Consider the following 15,430-nt stretch of genomic DNA (forward strand, 5'->3'; position numbering starts at 1 on the left):
AAAGAGAATAGCTGAATAGGGCCATGCTTATATGGAATTTGATAAGACTTCAGTGTAAACTCTTAATCCTACCAGATTAGCACACAATTTATACACTTTCTTTGCTGTCCAAGCATGTAGGCTTATTATAATGGGGCTTTCTATTCAGATGGCAAATTTTCAGTGGAAATTTTTTAAATCATTTAGTGAAAATTTATACCATAAGAATTCAGATGGTGAAGATGATCCATATATGTGAGCTATGAAAAATGGAATCATGACAGTGCTTGTTTCTTGGGTGGTAGGGACCATGTGTAGAACAGGGAGGACCTTGCTTAAAGAGAACATTAGCTATATCTGTAATGTATTATTACTTAAATTATTGGAAGCAAATACAATTAAATATTAATTCTAGGTGGTAAGATCGGGGTATATATTATCTCTATACTTTTTTCTACGTTTTATATTTCTTAAAATATATTATGTGCCTTATATTGATGAAACCATATTCTACCAACCAGTAAAAATATTGAATAATTTTAAACCTTGCTAGGATTTGAGACAATTTTTTAAATAAGTTATATGTGCTTTCATTACTTTCCTGAAATATGGGCTGGTTATTTTTGTTATGTGACAAATGCTTATCTATTTATTTATAGTGTCTCTTTTTACCTAAACTAGCTAAGGTAAGTTTTTTTGTTTTTTTTAATTTCACCAAAGTTTCTCCAAGACCCAGAGTTTCAAGTCTTTTCTGATAATTGGCAGTAAGGTATTAGTCTTGAGCTTACTCATAAAAATCAATTAGTAGAATATTGTTTTGGGCCAGTCGCAGTGGTTCACATCTGTAATCCTACTCCCCCCACTCTGGGAGGCCAAGTTGGGGGAATCTCTTGAGCTTGGGAGTTAGAGACCAGCCTGAGAAAAAAGTGAGACCCCCATCTCTACTAAAAATAGAAAAAATTAGCCTGACATGGTGGTGTGCACCTGTAGTCCCAGCTACTTGGGAGGCTGAGGCAGGAGGATCTCTTGAGCCCAGGAGTTTGAGGTTGCTGTGAGCTAGGCCAATGCCACTGTACTCCAACCAGGGTGATGTAGCAAGACTCTGTCTCAAAAAAAAAGTAGAATAATGTTTTAACTATACTTTTGAAATATCTGTACAGTGAAACTACAGAAAATACCCAAACTGTATGTTACACATATATTTTAGTGTGTTTATATACATTAACAGCATACATAATTTTAAGGACTATAATTACCCAGATTATAATTCCATGTGGAATTTTCTAACTTTGTTTACATGAATGAGAATTTAGATCCTCAAAATATGATTGTACATGTGCTGTTTACCTTTTAACTAAAAGTTTGTTTTCATTTTTGGAGATGACAAGGTCAAGACAGAACGAGAATTGCCTCCATTTATTTATGGACGAGATTTTAAATGCCAGCATTTTCACTACAAAGAGAATAAATATTTTCATGTTCATGGAGGAATTGAATTTGATATCAGCACCTCTTCAATTGAGAATGCTTTGGAAGATTTTAAGGTTTAAATTATTATCATTTCTGAGATGATTTGTTATTTCACAACTCTTTTATTCTATTCTCCAACCAGAATGAGCCTCTGTTGGTACAGGCACTGGGCAGACCTTCAAATTATTATTCTCACAATTCACTAGTTTTTTCATATATTATTTTAACATACATGAATTAAGTACAACTATATGTAAGGTACTGTGTTGGATGTCAGAAATAAAATGATAAATAAGTATCATCCTCACAGAATTTATAGATTTTCTAATGGATGATATTTGCCCTAGAATAGTTAACCAAAGAGTATAGTAAAAATCTGTGGACACTCACTACATACTCTTTCATTTTCCTTAAAGATTAATATTAGAACAGAGAACCTCTAAAGTTTCGGAACAGTAATTCTTCACCTGAAATTTACTATAAACATTCTACATTTCAATTGTCATTGCTTTTCTACCTTCTGTATATCATATATTTTTCCTCATGTGCTTTTTTTCTCTCATTCTCAAAATAGGGGTTGGATACATACAGTTACTATCAGGATTTTCTGGGATATTGTATTTAAAATCTATCATTACGTGGGTAAAATTTCATATAAAAGAAGTCTTATAATTGTTTAGATTTGTTTAAAGATAAGTTTTTAGTAATATAACTCATATTTTAGAACAATTTAGAAAAAATACGAAATTGTGCTGCCAATAAATGTGTAGAAGATTCGGGATACAAGGAATATTACTCAATACCAGTCATGGAGTTTAAGGGAAAAAGGTAAGAAACTTTCAGTAATTAATCATACTAGCCATAACTTGTTGGAAGGTAGTAGAGAACAAAGAAACTGTCAAAATGAAAAGGCCAATTTAAAACCTTATGAATGGAGATCCCAGAACAATAATAACCCCCATAAATGACATACTGACTCAACAAAATATTAAACATTATAGTTATTACTTCATGTACAGTCTGTGAAATAATCCTTAGAGTTTGTGATTAGTTCTGATAACACAGTGGTTAAATATGTATGGAGATGAGTATTAAATCCTATGGAGTCAAACTGAAAGCAGGGACTCAGCACACACCACTTCATTTCCATAAGAAATAGTATTTAAGATCCTTTTCTCCCAGGTCTTGTTATGCTTGTCATTTTTTTAGAGGATATGTTTCTCCCATTATTTTCTGTTTTTTATATGTTGTATTCTTGGATTTTACATCTTGGATGCCGAAGTTTGGAAATATTAAGAAATAGAGCTCAGAGGAAACATTTGGATTAGAGGTAGAGATTTTAAAGTAAATAGGAAGATTTTCCATGTTTGTTTGTTTTCAAGGCTTGGAAGTAGTTGAGAGGACAGGACCAAGTCTGAAACTCTGGAGACTAGTAACTTTTAAAGGAGGTAGGGCAAGACAGAGGGGAGAGAGAGAGCAAAGGAGACGGAGAGGGATGATACAGGTAGAGGAGGACCAAGAGAGCATGATAGCATAGAAGCTAAATGGGGAGAATTTTAAGAATATGGAAATCGTTAAAAGCATCAAATGCAACAGAGAAAAAGGCCAAGGCAATTAAGATTGAAGAGACCCTTCCAACTTTGGCTGTAACTTGGTAAGAGAATTTAGTGGAGTTTTGGTTAAATGTTAGGCTATTTGCAGTGAGTTGAAGGGTAAAGTGAGGGAAAGTTAATGAGTGGTAAAAAAGTAAAGATGAGATTATAAATTTTGTTCAAGATGCATGGCAGTGAGGAGAGTAAGAGAAATAAGGCAGAGCAAGTAGCAGGATAAAGGATGAAAGGTGGATCTTTCTATTGAATACTCCCTGGTAGCACATATAATACTAAAGCTAAAGTCAAAGACCGTGTGGTTAATGACCTCCATGATCTTGAAAGGAACCAAGTAGCAGATCTCACGCCTCTGGAATGGACAGGTGGTGTGCATCTCTCTGAAGGAGGAACTCTGTCACCCAGAGACCCAGTGCCTGTTCACATACTCCACGCACAATCCTTGCCAAGCTAAATAGTGCCCTGGAGACACCTCCGCATAAACCTTCATTCTCCAGGTTCTGTCAGGCTTCTGGGGCACCAGTGATCCCAGGAATGCAGGGAAGCAGCTGGGATAAAAGCTGTACTTGATGAGGGGTTGTTGTGAGTGAAAGAGTATGGTTGGTATAAACACACTGCCATTGCACTGTAAAGGATCCAATCATGTTGTTGCAAATAGGATATAATAGTGGAATTATTGTTTCTTTAGTTTTGAACTAATACGCAACATTTGGTCATCATGTTGGTGAATGGGAGGTAGATAGATGTGAATTTGCAAGTGTTCAAAACCAACATAAGCTTGTTTCTCACACCCCGACAGCAAGGAATAAAAGTAAAAACCACAAGTAGAGTAATAACGTCTCTGACAATGCTGCTTCTGGTCGTGGAGCTGGTGTCACCTCTGGAGCTGGCTCTTTCTGATGCCTGGAAGAGGCATGCATCAACAATGAGAAATGTTGAAGCTAATCCAATCAAGGAAGGATAATTCATTTCCCACTTTTATCAGTTAAAAAGTAGTGCTGCCTTGAAACCTTAATAAGTTGGTGCAAAAACAGTCTTTCAGTCATTTTGCTTGTAGTTCTTTTCCATAATGTAAGGATCATCCTATGCTGGTGCTGGACTAGAGAATAATCTGAATGATTAGAAACATGCCATCTCAAAATCTCCCCTTTCCTTGGGTTTTAGGGGCATTGTTATTGGACTAAGCTCATATTTCCTGATGCTCTTTCCTCAGCATGGTTTATTTCCTAGGAGACTGTTGGTCCCTTATAAAAATAAAACCTGCCTCATTGACCCTCCAGTCATGCCCAGAAACATCTAAATTCTAGACTCATTTTAGGCTCAGGTTGGGTTCTCCTACTATATCAGAATTAAAAAAAAAATACAGACCACAGTGATATACCCAGTGATTTGGCAGTCCATAAAAGCAGAACTCATGAATTATTAAAATGACAATTACTAGAGCAAATAGATGAATTGATACTGGTTCTAAAATGGGGAGAACATACCAGAATCATGATGCTGTTGTGGATATTGGGAAGCAGGTCAGAAATTAACTAAATATGTGACAGGTATGTCAGGAAAGTGTAGTATTAAGAAGCTCCTCACCATAGCCCCCTACGCAAGGTGCAGATTGTCAGGCAGAAGAATACGGAGGGAGTTATTTTAAACACAAGGCTTCCCTAAAGTCCCTGCTGATGACCTTACTCAAGGTTTTGAATCAGAATAGTAGTTGTCGCTCTGCAGTACCTAGACAAGGGCTCCCTGAATGAAATACACAGCTACTAACCTCAGAGTGCTGACTGTGCTTCCAGTAATCATCTCTGTGTGGGCCAGTGCTGGTCTATTGTGCAAAGTTGTGCATCCTACCCTGGAAGTTACAAAATTTTCTGGTCAGAGACTTTCTTAGAGTACAGTGACTTTCATCATCTCTTGCCTCTCCAGTTTCTAGAATAGGATAGCCTCCTGCAGGTTCTAGATTCTTAATTTGTCTTGAATGACTAAACTGAATTTCTAGCAGAAAACAATCTACCTTCCTTTACTATTTGTCGAGTGTATAAGTCTGTATAAGACCATTGCTTGAGCAGTGGTCTAAGAGTACATCACTAAGTACCAGGCCTCCAAGGTAGTCAGCAGCTCCTGTTCCCATAGCAATCACAGCAGAGTTGGTGCCCTGGAGAGTGCATGAAATACAGGTTCCTGGCACTAGAATTCTAGAGCAGGATGATATAGAGCTGGGCCAGCCAAAAACCAAAGGACATTCTAGCCTCAGTGTGATTTTTCATACCTAGATCAATGAAGGAAATCTTTGGGGACTTGGGGTATCCACTTTGGGGTTTGTGATGTCCGCTCTTATCAGTGTGTGCAATACCAAGGAAAGGTGAGCTGTTTTCTTCTAAAAATCAAGTTTAGTCATCCAGTAGGAATCAAGCATCCAGGTCTGATCTATCTAGCTCATTAAGGTCCTTGAGCCTATCACCATTGTGATTTGAAGACCACCCAAAGTCTTCAAATCCAAGTAGGCTTCAGGACATCTGCTCCTTGATTTTGGAGGCTGGAGTCTAGTCATCTAGGCAAGTCCTTATTGATGAAGGTGGCACCTCCACAAGTTGGGACCTATAGACAAGTGACAAGCCCCACCTTTTGGTCTGGCACTATACCTGTGAGTTGTGGGTCAAGGCAGCCTTTGTATTTATAGTTTATATCCTGTGGTCTAGTTTCCTTTTAGAGGGAAGAGGGTAGTAGATAGGAAATATGATACCCACAAATAAATGTGAGCAGGTCCTCAAACATACTTCTCTCCTACACCGAGGTCTATTATATTCAGGAAATTGGGGTTGGGGTAAAGGTCATAGAAAAGAGTATTAGCCTCTGGCTAATTCATAACAGTATTTCCCTAAGACCTTCCTGTAACTGACCCTTGGGGCCCAGAGATTCCCCCTTAGCTTATGGACACAATTTCCTTAGCATAGAGTCACTAACTTACCCAGAAATTAGTATAATGGAACAAATTTGTCTACACTCTTAGGAAAACTGATAGTCCCTGAGCTTCAGTGAAGAGCCATAGTAGGGGAGACCATTGACAGAAATACAGTATTTACAGCAATTAATGGTTACATTAGAGGAGAAACACAGTTAACATTAAGAGGCTTCCTACTGTCAGAGGTAGGGTCAGAAGCTGAGGTACTCACTATTGAAATCTGGGCCTGGGGAAAGGCACCTTGTGGGGAGTGGAGGAAGGGTACCATTTCCCTTTACCTGTGATGGTAAGCAACCCCAGGGAACAGTAACTCAGAATTTTGCCACTTTTCCACTCTGGAGTGATAGAGGACAGAGCCCTTACAAGCCCCGCCTATGTCCCAGGGACCTGGTGGGTTGGGGGTTTCTCTAGTCCACTGCTACAATGAGTAAAAGTCAAGGAGCCATTATACAAATCATCATTCCAGGTCAGACTCAAGACAAACCCCCGAGAAAGCAAATGTGGATATCATTAGCCTAAAAGAGTAAGAGGTGGGTATGCAGACAGACGACCTAGAACTCCTGCAGCCAGAGTTAGAGTTTCCAGTGACTGTTAGGCAGCACTCCAGATCTCTGGCATGGAAAGGACAGAGTCAGTCAAAGGGCCAATACAGAGAAGATATCCATTATATAAAGACTTGATTAATAACAGTTCATAACCATGTTATTAATATATTTATAATCAGGTACAACTTAAACTATTTTGTATTTAATTGTCATAGAAAAATCATGTTTTGTCAGCATAGAGGAAAAAAAGTGGCAAATCACTTTAAAGTTAGAAAAACATCTTTTTTTTCTTTATTTTTATAGCTACTATGTGATCAATTTTGAACTTGAAATTTTCTATCAGCAACTATATAAGACACAGTGGTGGGGAGCCATAAATGAAATAATGAACAACCTGAGAGTTAAAAGACTTCCACTAACAGATGCTCAATTACATGAACAATTTAAGAAAAAATTTGGTTTCAAAAAATCTATGAAATGCAAGGTATTTCAATGACTACCACATAATTTAACATAAAAAGTCATGTATTATTAATAAGGATATGTCTCAAACAGATTTTTATTGTACAGATAAATAATGAAGTCTTCAATATGAAATAAAATTTCTACATTTTAGTAGCAGAAAGGCTATACAATTCTGGATTATAAATTTCCAGCATAGTATAAAACAACCTGTTAATGAACTGGATTGTGATTAATCTTAATAATGGCTCATATTAACTGATTGCTTATTTGTTGTTGTGTGTGTATATGTGTGTGTGTGTTTGTTTTTTGAGATAGGGTCTCACTCCATTACCTAGGCTAGTGTGCAAGTGGAGTGATCATAGCACACTACAACCTCAAACTCCTGGGCTCAAGCAATCCTCCTGCCTCAATCTCCCAAAGACTGAGACTTCTGGCACACACCACCATCCCTAGCTAATTTTTAAATTATTTTGTAGAAATGGGGTCTCACTACTGCCCAAGACTGCTCTCAAACTCCTCACCTTAAGTGATCCTCCTGCTTTGTCTTCCCAAAGTGCTAGAATTACAGGCATGAGCCACCATGCCCCACATTTTGATTGCTTATTTTGTATGTTAGGCAATATTATAAATCAATAAACTATTTTAAGGTACTGAATCTATTATTATCATTCCTGTTATACAAATGAGAAGTTTGAGGTATAGAGAGTTAAGGATCTTTCTCACATCATATAGTAAATGGCAGAGTGAGGCTTCAGTCCTGGGAATTAAAACTAACCCCTGAATGAAATCTCTACCCCTGTTTCAACAAGCCTTGATTTATAGCTTCTGGAACTGATCAATTAAGCTCATTAACTTCAAAGGTTAAATTAGTATTTAATTTCTATTTATTTTTTTAATGTCTACAAATTTAAAACATTAATAATTTTGTTAGTTTACTTTTTAAATATTAAGTAGTCAGAATGTCTAAAAGAAGACTGTGACATTTTTATCTTTCCATTTTGAAGACAAACTGCATTTCTTTAGCTATATATTTCAAGTTTCTAATCATCTAAGTTAGGTTGAAAACAGAAAGAGCCCAATGACCTCCATATGCTTTTATTTTAGGAAAAAAGATAACAAGAAGAAAACTTCCTAAAATTATTTTTTAAAATTCTCAGTGTTTATTTGTGTAATAGCTCTAACAACTTTAATCATTACCCAGTGAGAAACTTTCTACCTAGATCTTATGAAAATTCTACTAAAATTGACCAATAATCATGATACTGTTAATATATTTTATGTCCTTTTTTTCCCTTAAACCAAACTTTAAGTGTATTTTGAAAAACTAATTCTGGTCTTCTTAATAATTTTAGAGTATCCCATTTGGTATGAAGTCTGCAGTTGAAAGAGGATTAACTGCTGTTTTCCATACATTTAGTCGTAAAACCTCAAGCTCGACAATCAATGTTTCAGATGAAGCAGGTTATACTATTTTCCATCATGCTGCTCTTCACAACAGAGTTTCTATCATATGTCAACTGTGCAAAGCTAACTTCAATGTCAACCAAAGACGCTATATTATGTTCAACCAAGGTACCATAAAGTTTTTCAACCTAAAATGTTTTTCTTTTACCTACACCTTATTCAGCATTAAGAATACATGTTGATTTTAGAGCAAGGTTAAAACTTGGTATTGTTAATCAGAGCAAAGTTGAAGTTTTTGTTTCATTTATCTAAGAAGGGCTCCTTTCAGTTTTCTAAGTATTACTTATTCCTAGCTTATGTAGTATTATATTTGCTTCTTGTGTCTCCCTCTTTGAATATAAGCTCTAAAAGAGGACAAAGATTTTGTTTGCTTTATTTGCCATAATGTCTTGATGTCCAGAGGAAGCCTGGCTTGGTAATTGCTCAGAAAATATTTGTTGAGTGAATGCATGGATAGGTAAATGTAGGATATTATTTGATAAGTACTGACATAATTAATATATACTGATACACTACAGAAATCCACAGAAGAGGGATACATATGATTGTTATATCCCAGGAGTACAGCCCTTCCTTATCTCAGGGTTCTGAAACAGGGAATAGTTTCTTCATATTATATATATTTAAATGATATTTAATAATAAAAATTTTTTATAATAACCCTTTTTAGGATTAATAGCCCCTTTAAGGCTAAGCTAGTGTAAACTTTAAAAAGACATTTTTGCTGATTATTAAATATGCATGCATATTTTATATTTATTGAAATAAGCTTAACTAGTATAAAAAAATAATAAAGTTGGTGGTCCTCCATAACTGAGAAGGGAAATAGAGTTAAATTGTCAGGAATAGCCAATACAACATTGGCAATAAGAAATGGCAATTTTGTATTTCAATGAGGTCAGCTGTCTTAATAAGCTATGTTAAATTTTTGCAGATACCAAAACAAAATGTTGTGCTTTAATCCTGAATACCAGTAAACTCTCTACTCTATGAGTATAACTGAAATGTTTTGATATTGAAATTCTTTGTTACTCAATTAAAACATTTGATATCAAATGAGCCTACAAAATAATAATATAAAATAAGGCGCAATTCAGTCACATTTAAATGCAATGGGTAGCCTATTATTTAAAGGTAAATTATCTTTAAGCCTTCTTTAGTGTGAAAAAGTCTTCAGTAAATTAAAGTCTTTCATTCATCCTCTGACTGCTTGGATTTCCCATTTGCTGACATTGGGTATACTTTGAAGTATGGAAAATGTGTAACTCTACTGGCAGTGCTATTGTTTAACCAACAAAAAATTGTCCTACCTGTGAGTTTTGACCAGCCACTTGAGAGGCAGAGTTTCCAGGTCTGCTCTTATGCATTGTCAGGTGCACACGACATGCCCAGATGGCTTGACTATATTAAATATGGCTTAATACTGTTTGATGTAATCTTGCCATCTATAGCTAAATATAGTCATTTCGATCTTATTCATATGAGTTTTTTTGACTAATGTAGAAAACTGCTACATATTAATAATCATGCTTCTATGTGTATTTCCTTTTAAAAGAGCCATCCAAAGTGGACATGAAAAAAGAAAGAAATGGTAAGACATAAGTAAAATACTTGGTGCATTTTAAAAGATCATTACATATCTTAAAACTTTTCTTGTAGTATATAATTTCCAAAATGCTGTCACATGAGAATGTTGCATAATGTTGTTTTGTATTCATTTTGAAGTATAAATTTTTCCTACCCATGATTAATTTATTGATATTCCTCCTCTTATTCTTTTATTCCTTAACAATCTGTATATCTTAACTCTTGGGGTCCCCCACTGTTTGTTAACTGTGATATATGCTGTCATAAAGTCAGGCCCGAAAGTGGTTTTCATACATTAAAAAAAAGCAGTTATTAATAATATAATTTAGATATGCTGCCATCTAGTGGCAGTAACAATCTATGAGGTCTGAGAAACGAGTCATTTTTGACTGAGGTAATAGATTTGACGTAAATATTGGATATGGAGAAAAACAGAAAAATTTTAAGAGGTTACACTTTCTATATGTATATGTAGGAGGCTATCCGTCATATTCTATAAAAGATAATGCAGAGAGGGTTTATTTTTAAAGAAACTACTTACAAAATTCTGAATTGGCTGGCGGAGCGGGGATGTAGTTATTCAACCTGGCAGACTTTGTCAATGGAGGAAAGCAAACCTGAGATGACCTCAGAAAGGGGACCTGACCTCACTCTTCCCCCTCTTCTAATCTGTCACGGTTCTCCTGTGACAGATACTGACAAGAGGCCAGAGAACAGGGGTTGTTAAATCTTCAGGGGTAAGAAGCAGTGTGGTAAAAGGACGTGAGTGGACCCAGAGGGGAAAAAAGAAGCTTACCTGGCCCAGCTGCCCTGTAGAAATTTCCAGTTGAGTAACAGGAGTGTCCCTCCTGCATTGCGCTCTCTCGCTATCTCTTTTTCTTTTCCTAAGTATCACTTATGGCTACCTTATATAATATTTATTTATTTACTGTGTTTGCCTCACTTGAATATAAGTTCCATAAAGGATAAGAATATGGTCTATTTTGTTAGCCACAGTTCCCTATCTCTCTCCCTCCCCCACCCCCAAATAATGCGTGGACTTCATAGGTGCTCAGGAAATATTTGCTGAGTGATTGTGTGGCAGTTGAATGCAGGGTAACATTTGGTAGCCATTGGTATTAATTAATATGCATTCCTGTACTATGGAAATTCAGAGAGAAGGGAGATAAATGTGGCTTTCAGGTCCCAGGAGAGCATATTCTCCTTAGACTAGGATTCTTAATCAGAGAGTAGTTTTTTCAGACTATATAAAACCCTCCAGAACTTTTCTGATTCTAGCATACCTTAGGGCAGCATTTCTTATCCTCACTACTATTGACGTTGTGGGATGGATCATTCTTTGTTGTATGTAGGAATCACCCCAGGATCTTGTTAAAATGCACATTCTGATTCAGGGGGACTGTGGTGGGAGCCAAGGTTCTGCCTTTCTAGTAAGTACACTTAAAAGTAGTAAGAGAGGGATAGAAGAATGGTATTCCTGCCCCTAGGTTAAATATTTTTTGGAAGACGTTAGATAGGAGAGGAAGAGGTATCAGTGGGAATCCTGATGTGATTTTTAAAAAACTCTTCAGGTAATTTTGATATGTTTTTCCAACTGAAGGCAGATAATTGCTTTTCATCGATTGTGATGAACCAGCATTAGTTGGAACTACTCAGAAATCTCACTAACAAGCTAAATGTTACAGACTGTGACCACGTGGCTTGCCTGGCTAGATGGAATTTTTGCCATTTCAAATGATTTTGGTTCAACTCTTAACTCACCCCTCTCTTGTCTTTCTGTTTCAGACTCAACTTACTGACCATACTTTTGTCCATCTTCCTGTCTGACCACCCATGTTCCCACCCTCCCTGCCAGGCCTGCTCACTCTTTTAAAGAGTGCTAGCCTGATTCTGCTCCATTTAAAACTCATGGCTAACTTGATCCCTCAACACTCAGCAGATTTTCAAGGCTCCAGCCCTGATCTGGCATGCCCTACTGTCACTCCTGACTGTGCATGTGCTGACACACACCTTTACCTACTTATCTGTCTGTCTGTCTCTCTCTCACAAACATAATCATAGCTAAACTCAGCTTCCCCTTGACATGTTTTGGCCATATGCTGGAGAGACTCCAAAGGCCTTGTGAAGAAGTCAGACTTAAGTTAGATCCTGAAGTTGGGATAGTATTTAGGTAAGGAAAAAGAAAGGAAGATGGCATTTCTGCCAAATGGAACAGTAAGAGCAAAGACCTAGAGTCTGCAAATAACACTGAGGCCTGCTGATGATGACTAGGATTTAGCCTGCTAAGGGCAGAAAGTTCCTACTGAAGAAAACTAAATAGTTTTTTTGTGTATGTGGCTTTTTCTTTTAAATGAATAAACTTTATTTTTTACGTAGTTTTAGGTTCACAGTGAAACTGTGCTGAAAGTAGAGTGAGTTCCCATATAACCTCTGCTCCCATACATGTATAGCCTCCTCCACCAAGGTGGAACAGTTATTAAAATTGATGAACCTGTGTTGACACATTATCATCCACAGTTTACCTGAGAGTTCATTCTTGGTGTTATGGATTCTATGGGTTTTGACAAATGCTTAAAGACATGTATCCACCATTGTAGTAGCATATATAATAGTTTTGCTGCCCTAAAAATCCTCTTTGCTCCACCTATTCATCTCTCTCTCCCCCCAACCCCTGGCAACTGACCTTTTTAATGCCGCCATAAGTTTGCCTTTTTCAGAATGTCATATAGTTGGAGTCATATAGTATGTAGCCTTTTCAAACTGGCTCCTTTCACTTAGTAATATGCATTTAAATTGCCTCCACGTCTTCTCATGGCTTGATGTGTCATTTCTTTTTAGTACTGAATAATATTCCATTGTCTGGAGGTACCACAGGTTATTTAACCATTTACCTATTGAAGGACATCTTGATTGCTTCCAAATTTTAGCAGTTATGAATAAAGCTGCTATAAACATCCATGTGAAAGTTTTATTTGCAGACATAAATTTTCGTATCCTTTGAATAAATACCAAGGAGTATGATTACTGGATCATATGCTAAAGTATGTTTAGTTTTTTAAGAAGCTACCAAAATTATTTTAATTTGCAATTCTCTAATGATGTGTGATGTTGAACATCTTTTCATATGCTTACTTCCCATCTGTATATCCTCTTTGGTGAGATGTTAGTTCAGATCTTTTGCCCATTTTTAAATTGCTGTTCATCTTCTTATTGTTGTGTTTTAAGAGTTCTTTGTATACTTTAGATAACAGTCCTTAATCAGATACGTATTTTGCAAATATTTTCTTCCAGTTTGTGGCTTATCTTTTCATTCTCTTGGCATTGTTCTGCAGAACAGAAGTTTTTAATTTTAATGAAGTCCAGTTTATCAATTATTTTTTTAAGGGATGAAAGCTTTGGTGTTATATCTAAAAATCATTGCCAAACTCAAGGTCATCCAGACTTTCTCCTATGTTATCTTTTAGGAGTATAATGGTTTTGTATTTTACATTTAGGTCTGTGATCCATTTTGAGTTAATTTTTGTGGAGGGTGTAAGGTCTTTGTCTAGATTCACTTTTATTTGCCTGTAGATGTCCAGTTGTTCCAGCATCATTTGTTGAAAAGACCATCTTTGCTCCATTGTATTACCTTTGTTCCTTTGTCAAAAATCAGTTGACTATATTTATATGGGGCTGTTTCAGGGCTTTGTAATCTGTTCCATTTGTCTATTATTTCACCAGTTTCTTACTATCTTGACTACTATAGCTTTACAGTAAGTCTTGAAGTCAGGTAGTATCAGTTCTTCAACTTTGTTTTCCTTTAATATTAAATTTGTTGTTCTGAGTCTTTTGCATCTTCATAGAAACTTTAGAATTAGTTTGTTAATATCCACAAGATAACTTGCTGGAATTTTGATTGGGATTACATTGAATGTATAATTTGAATTGGGAAGAACTGACATCTTGACAATATTTAGTCTTTCTATCCATAAACATGGAACATCTCCCATTTATTTAGGTATTCTTTGATGACTTTCATCAGAATTTTATAGTTTTCTTTACATATATGTTATACATACTATGTTAGATTTAGACCTAATTATTTCTTTGGGCATGGGGTGCTAATATAAATGGCAATGTTTTTAAGTTCAAATTATATTTGTTCATTACTGGTATATAGAAAAGCAATTGACTTTTGTATACTAATCTGTATCCTTCAAACTTGCTATAATCACTTATTAATTTTTTTGTTGGTTTTTTTGGATTTCCTATATAGATGATCATGTTATCTACAAATAAAAACAATTTTATTTCTTCCTTACCAATCTGTATGTCTTTTATTGTCTTATTGCATTAGATATTATCTTAGTTTTGTGCCAGTAAAATTAAAACCATAGACTGTATAATTTATGAAGAACAGAAATTCATTCTCTCACAGTTCTGGAGACTGGGAGGTCCTAGATCAAGGCACCAGCATCTAGTGTGGGCCTTCTTACTGTATCCTCACATGGCAGAAGGTAGAAGGGCAGGAGAGAGAGTGAATCCACTCCTGCAAACCCTTCTTATAAGTGGCATTAATCCATCCATGAGCCTTCATGACCTAAACACCTCCCAAAAGGTCCCTCTTCCAATACTGTTGCATTGGGGATTAATTTTCCAACACTTGATTTTTTGGAGAGGAAAAAACATTCAAAACAAGAAAGATGGTTTTTGACTTTCAGTACAATGTTGAAAAGCAGTGCAAAGAGTTGACCTATTTACCTTATTCTGATCCCATTAGGGAAAGCTTTGAATTTTGCACCATTTGGTATGATGATGTTAGTTATAGGTTTTTTGTAGATGATCTTTATCAAGTTGAGAAAGTTCCCCTCTATTCCTTGTTTGATGAACATTTTTATCATGAATGGGTGTTGGATTTTGTCAAATGCTTTTTCTGCATCTATTATTTCTGCATGTGATTTTTCTTAAGCCTATTAATGTGATGGATTATATTAATTGAATTTTGAATGTTGAACCAGCCTTGCATATCTGGAATAAATCCCACTTGGTCCTGGTGGATAATTCTTTTTATGTATTGTTAGATTCAATTTGCTAATATTTTGTTGAGGATTTTTATATCTACATCCATGAGACATATTAATCTATAGTTTTCTTGTAATTTTTTGTCTGGGTTAGATATTAAGATAATTCTGGTATCATAAAATGAGTTATGAAGAATTCTCTCTGCTTTTGTCTTCTGGAAAAGATTGTAGAGAATTACTATAATTTCTTAAATATTTGGTAGATTTTACCAGTGAACCCATCTGGGTCTGATGCTTTTTGTTTTAGAAGGTTATTAATTATTGATTTAAATTTAAATATATATATATAAGCCC

At 35.7% G+C, this 15,430-nt stretch overlaps 1 protein-coding gene across 1 annotated transcript in view; it reads left to right on the forward strand.

Moving 5' to 3' along the window:
- Positions 1 to 15,430, forward strand: part of ANKAR (ankyrin and armadillo repeat containing) — a 61,962-nt gene that overhangs the window by 7,900 nt on the left and 38,632 nt on the right. Inside the window, exons 4-7 of the mRNA XM_076005754.1 lie at positions 1,360 to 1,523; positions 2,174 to 2,277; positions 6,864 to 7,044; positions 8,378 to 8,597. Of these exons, the coding sequence (XP_075861869.1) occupies positions 1,360 to 1,523; positions 2,174 to 2,277; positions 6,864 to 7,044; positions 8,378 to 8,597 (669 nt within the window). The remainder of the gene's footprint in view (positions 1 to 1,359; positions 1,524 to 2,173; positions 2,278 to 6,863; positions 7,045 to 8,377; positions 8,598 to 15,430) is intronic.

This window comes from Microcebus murinus, chromosome 8 (genome assembly GCF_040939455.1).
Source record: "Microcebus murinus isolate Inina chromosome 8, M.murinus_Inina_mat1.0, whole genome shotgun sequence".
Classification (NCBI taxonomy): Eukaryota; Metazoa; Chordata; class Mammalia; order Primates; family Cheirogaleidae; genus Microcebus; species Microcebus murinus.